This window comes from Amphiprion ocellaris, chromosome 20 (assembly GCF_022539595.1).
Source record: "Amphiprion ocellaris isolate individual 3 ecotype Okinawa chromosome 20, ASM2253959v1, whole genome shotgun sequence".
Lineage (NCBI taxonomy): Eukaryota > Metazoa > Chordata > Actinopteri > Pomacentridae > Amphiprion > Amphiprion ocellaris.
In genome coordinates, this window is record NC_072785.1 from 3462589 (window position 1) to 3468949 (window position 6361).

General features: G+C 36.9%; 1 protein-coding gene across 1 annotated transcript in view; it reads left to right on the forward strand.

Moving 5' to 3' along the window:
• Positions 1–6361, forward strand: part of prorp (protein only RNase P catalytic subunit) — a 23012-nt gene extending 16651 nt beyond the window's left edge. The window contains exons 7-10 of the mRNA XM_023289944.3: positions 2931–3041; positions 5346–5494; positions 5873–6071; positions 6146–6361. Of these exons, the coding sequence (XP_023145712.2) occupies positions 2931–3041; positions 5346–5494; positions 5873–6071; positions 6146–6274 (588 nt within the window). The 3' untranslated portion in view covers positions 6275–6361. The remainder of the gene's footprint in view (positions 1–2930; positions 3042–5345; positions 5495–5872; positions 6072–6145) is intronic.

The window sequence follows — 6361 nt, forward strand, 5'->3', positions numbered from 1 at the left end:
TGACACCATATTGTAAAAATTTAGAACCAAATCACAATCTAATCTTAGAATAAGGCAGAAATGATGATAAATGTCAAACTGAGATGAGCTGGTCTCAACAGGAAGTTCTTTTAAACAGTGTTTGAACTGAAGTTGACATCTAACTGCAGCCTGTATTCCAGATTAGTGACTTATATTATTTGCTGTTTAACTTTGCACATTATTTAGGTCAGAGGTAATGTAGTCAGATATGCTTACAGAATACTGTTTTGTGTGATAATGATATACTGTAAGCTCATGTATGCATGTACAAATGTATGAGTGTGTGTGTTTTAAGCAGTCATATTATCCCCAGCAGCACAATGAGCTGGTGTCACATATCAGCTCTGGAAAGTCCCTGGATAATTACACTGGACTTTCTCTCCCTCTCTCTTTCCGTCTCGTCCTGCTCTCATTCTCTTTTCCTTTTCCCTATAAAATGTCTTTACTTTTTCAAAACCATTTTGTCCATCATCACTCATAATTAACTTTCCTCATCCATCTTATACTCTAATTCTTTTTGCCTTCTACCCAAAACACATATCTAGCCTCTATGTGTAGCAGCATATTGTTTTAAAATTAACCAGTGTGTGCATGGTTGGTGTATTTCAGCGATCTAAATAGATAAGAGAGCATCAACGGGGTGTAGCAAGCGTTTTATGAAGATCGCAGTTCCATCAGAGGAGGAATATTCCAACCTTTGTTAGATTTGTTTCATTCACATTTTGAATGTACGCTCATCATTCTGTGCACACAGTCGAGTTTCAAGTCCAGGGGAATTCACAGCAGCCTATTTCCATATTGCTGCTATCTAAAAGTGAAAGCTCTAACAGTGTGCTGCTGCTGGAGGCCTATTCTGAGCTGCAGCACAATTTTCCTGTTATGGTACGAAGCTGCAGCACAGAGTGAAACATATTGACTAGAACGGCCGTCCCAGGTGGGTTTGAAGCGCATAATGCGGTCTCCAATTTATGAGAAATTCAAATTGAACATTTCTAATTGTGATATTTACACAAAGCCATCCTTATTCCCGGCACTGCAACAGAAAACCTGTGGTTCGTATTTGACATATGAGGTGGCACGAAAAGATTCAACAAATTATAACTTGGCTGTTTGCTGCATTTTTAGCTGCTGCAGTAATGTTAAAGTAAGCTTTAGGCCCTGGAAAGTTACAGATGTCTGTCCACATTAACTTTAGTAGCTAATACAGTTACATACTGTATAGCAGCCCTTTTAAACAAGCTTAGTCTGAGTATTGAACTGTGCAAATAAAATGTGTCCAAATGTAAGAGCGACCTAAAAGCTGACTCTTGACATTCCATCATAATCCTCTCATAAAGGACCAAAAACATTATTACCCAGGTTGACAGAGCATGAATTGTATAAGCTTTTAAACTTTATGATAACACAGAGGGTTCTGCTGTTCGTAGTGCTGCCAGCTGGCACTGTGCCATGTCACTACTGAGAAAGAAAGGCCAGGTTGATTTATTTACTGGCAGGCCTGTGATCAGCCAGCGAGAAAAGCAGCCAACCATCAGGCCAGTGAGCTCACAGGTGGAGTTCAGATACGCTCCTCGACTCCAAGAAGGAACAAACCCCTCATGCTGTTATTAGAGAGCTTCTCAGACTTTTTCTGCACATTCTCAGTACTCTCTTAGTCAGCTTCTGTTGTGGTCAGTCAGTCAGAAACATTCCAAGGAGGGTGATTTACTAAAAAGGAGCCAGTCTTTCTGTTTGTACATTCCTGATGTCAGCATTTGGTTTGGTCATTAATGACAAATGCAGCTGAGTGAATTTGATGAGCGTCAGACGGCCAATTAGAGAACACACATGCTCAGGCACGTAACTGCAAATGTCCATATGTGTACGCAAACTGCTGTTATTCATTCTATATAAAGAAATATATAAGAAGAAAATCTGTTAGCGCTTACTGTACTTATTTAGTGGACTTTTGCCCAGGCTTGGTAGCACACTAAAAGACTCTAAGACCTACAGTATAGAGGCAACAACTGCAGTCCAGTCCTTCTTCTTTTTGCTTCAAGTCATAATGTACTGAAGTTAGATTTAGTCTTTATGAATAATAACAGTGTAGTTGTGGAAATGGCAATATTTGCTTGTTGGTCAGGCCTCCACTTTAATCCAGACTAAAATATCTTAACAAGTATATTATAAATTAGCATGAAAATCTCAAGAGGATGATCCTGACCCTGATTCTCCTGTGGGCAAAGATTTAGTACACATTCAGTGAAATATAGTGAAATTTGTGCAAAAATTCATGGGAGGTGTCCTAATGATCCTGGTAAGGTACTTCAAAGTGTCATGAAAAATGCAAAACTATTAACAATATGCAACAACCTTAGTTGTACTTATCTAAGTGCTAGTTGGTAAATATTACCTGCTAAGAATTAGCATATCTGTCTGTCTGTCTGTCTGTCTGTCTGTCTGTCTGTCTGTCTGTCTGTCTGTCTGTCTGTCTGTCTGTCTGTCTGTCTGTCTGTCTGTCTGTCTGTCTGTCTGTCTGTCTGTCTGTCTGTACTGTAAGCATTTCAGCTTGCTAAAGTTAACATTTCTTTTTAAGTGCTGCTGTGCAGATTCACAAAGTTTCTCTTGTTGCTTTATGAGTACAGTATTGTGAAAACCTTCTAACATGCTGCACCTACTGTGCAACCTCTCATTTTTCATTGATCTGTTCTTAGTTTTGGCACATTTTCATACATCTTTAAAAGGCTCCTGTTAACATTTTGTGCTGAGTCTGGTTAAATAGCAAAAACAAATGAAGTCATGATATATAAACTCAAATGCTTTTGTGTAAGGTGCATTATTTCCACATTTATCTCTTTCTTTATTACTGTACCGTATTTCTCTAGATGCCATTCTATACTTATGACAACTCTATTGTTATGTCTGTTCAGGAATTGGAGCAGTTCAAGGTGTTTGTGAAGAGAAAGCCAGCGTTTGATGTGGTCATTGACGGGTTGAACGTAGCAAATGTCAACAAGGACAGAAGCAAGCAGTCAGAGACGGTGAGTAGAAGAACAGATCTGCATGTAAAATGTCATTATAAAAGAGCTGAGCTAAATATTCTTCAGGGTCTGCCTGGTGTGCTCATTCTGCAAACACATACGCACAGTTCTGCCGTCTAGATTTTAGTGGTTTCGTTCGACATATGCGTCTGTCCAACCCCGGGGCTTTTCTGCCGGTTCCACAATGACTAACCCTGCGCTGTGTGTTTCTGTGTGAATGACAGATGTGTGTAGGAGATATCTTTAAAAATGGCCAAAGCCTGAACACCTAGCCTACTTGTCTGCCTGCCCACATCTGTCTGTTAGGATGTGTGGTGGCGACAACTTCAGCTCTGTCTCTGCCTAAAATATGCCTCAGCTGTTTCACGTCTCAGTAACTGAAAGACAGAAAACTTCAGACTGATAAGAGCTGAAAATTAATGCAAAAGGCACAGAAATTTATCTCAGGGCCACCGTTCAGAACCTTTTATTTAATGCTTACATCAAATCACAACTGAATTTACAGTTAACAGGAATAAAAGTCTCCAGCTAAACTCGCAGCTGCATGAGGCTGATCCTAGAGGGCCGACATCAGGTAAATACTAACATAGTCAGAATGGTCGCCCACAGAGGGACACTAATGTGGGTATAAAATCAAATTAGAATCCATTCAATAGCTCTGTAAATATGGGACTCAAAACCACAAATGTCAGTCTTATTGTGGCACTACAGGAAAAGTTAGGGAATTACCAGAGTTATTAGGAAACATCATTCTAGCAACATGAGTGTCTTCACAAAAATCCATTTCATTCAGCAGAGTACAGTGGTGGCTCTGTGATCCGCCCGGCAAAGCTGCTGGCATTGTCAAAATTGTTATTTTAAGGTCAGACAATATAATAATATTGACATTTAAAAGCTTTTTAAGAATGTGTACTTATTTTATTTTCTTAATGTGTAATTGTATTCTTTGATTGCTGCTCGTCTAACCTTTTTCATTATTTTATTTTATTGTATTTTTTACTGTATGTAAAGCTGCCTTGAGAAAACGCACAAGAGTTCCAATGTACCAGTTATATAATGTATGGAATCACAGGAGTGCCATAGTAAAAGATAAATCTGTTAAGAGAAATAAAGAAATAAATGTGTAAATATAAAGAGGAATAAATAAAATAATAAATAAAAAAAACAAATCTGTTAAAAATGAGATAAATGTGTCAATATACAGAGGAATAAATAAAAAATGAAAAATCTGTTTAAAAAAAAAAGGAAATAAATATGTAAATATATAGAGGAATAATAAAAAAATCTGTTAAAAAAGGAAGTAAATATATAGAGAAATAAATAAAAAATAAATCTGTTAAAAAATAAGGAAATAAATATGTAAATATATGGAGGAATAAATAAAAAATAAATCTGTTAAAAAATAAGGAAATAAATATGTAAATATATAGAGGAATAAATTATAAATAATTATGTTAAAAATAAGGAAATAAATATGTAAATATATAGAGGAATAAATAAAAATAAATCTGTTAAAAAATAAGGAAATAAATATGTAAATATATAGAGGAATAAATAAAAAATAAATCTGTTAAAAAAATAAGGAAAAATATGTAAATATATAGAGGAATAAATAAAAAATAAATCTGTTAAAAAATAAGGAAATAAATGCGTAAATATAAAGAGGAATACATTTTTTATTCCTCTTTGTATTTACACATTTTTTCCCTTATTTTTAAACATTTTTTTATTATTATTTATTCCTCTTTATATTTACACATTTATTTCCTTGTTTTTTTTAACAGTTATCTTGTATTATGGCATTCCTGTGATTCCATAATAATGTACCCTTGCAAATGTCGTTAAAACTATATTCTATTCTATTCTACATTGTCCACAAACTCATTACAGCCACATTAAACATGTCATACTTACTTAGTCTCCAAAAGTGTTCTGTAGATGCTACAAAAGTAGATATTTTTGCATCACAGTTTCATCATTTGTGCTGTGACAATAAACTGGCAGATATTAGCACTAGTATTATTTATAAATTAGTGAGGAATGCTGTTTTTTTTTTACTGTACCTTCTATTGCTTGCTGCCATGTTTTATGATCTACATTCACCCATTCTAGCAGTGAGTGGTAGAAGATGTATACTGTGTAAAAGCCTGTCTTAAAACTCGTATCACCCATAAAGCAGCTATCATGAGGTGTGGTTGTGTATCTGAATGTAGTCTGCAGCTCCGTTTGGGTAGTTAAATTGTCATGTTCTATTTTTTGAAGTGGCTATAAATGAAAGTACTCCGGTACGTTTGTGTGTTTCAGTTGTTGGCGGTGGTGTCGGAGCTGGAGCGTCAGGGCCTGACTATTCTGGTGCTGGGGAGGAAACACATGCTGCGGCCCTCCAGATCCTGGGACAAACACAACATGAACCTGATCCAGCAGAAAGCCCACTGCTTCTTCACTGACAACATGTGAGCATCTGATAATTAAAAAACTAATTGTATTGAATATGCTCCATGGTTTACACACATGTACCTACAGAGAACATGGAGTTAAAAGAACAACTGTAAAAAATGCCCCCAAAAAAGATCTCATACTATCACAAATTATTGATTCAGTCATAAAAGAACAACTGTTTCAGCTTATGATTCAATGAAATCAGAAGGTGTTTGCTGACATAATCATAGGAAAACTCTGCAGCATGTGGGTGGATGACTAATATAGTAAACCAGAATTCACACATAGAACGTAACACACTTATATTCTGCAGTACATTGTTTATTTACAGGCTTTTTGTTCATCAGACGATCTATCTGACAATACCTTTCAAGTATCTGTTTGTTTCTCAGTTCAGAGGATGACCCCTTCCTGCTTTATGCCACGTTGCATTCTGGGAACCACTGTCGCTTTGTGAGCCGGGATCTGATGAGGGACCACAAGGCCTGCCTGCCAGACGGAGCCACCAGACGGCTCTTCTTCAAGTGGCAGAGGGGCCATCAGCTGGTAGTGGACGGATACGTCGTAGCTGGCAGGAGGGTCCGATTTCAGGTGAGGAACGAGGGTATGAAAAGAAAGCGTGGATAAATAAACATACAATTTACTGTGTGTTTGTGTTTTAATAGAGTATTCCCAGCTACGACACCATTATTCAGACTGAAGGAGACTCGTGGCACATTCCCTACGACGACACGGAGGACAGGAGCACCTATGAAGTACCACAGCAATGGCTGTGTCTTACCAAAAAGCACTGAAATCACACTTAGTTCACAGTGCCATGTTTTTAATCAAAATGCTTTGAATGTAGCTGTGGATCTATAAATAAATCCGTTCCAACTTTT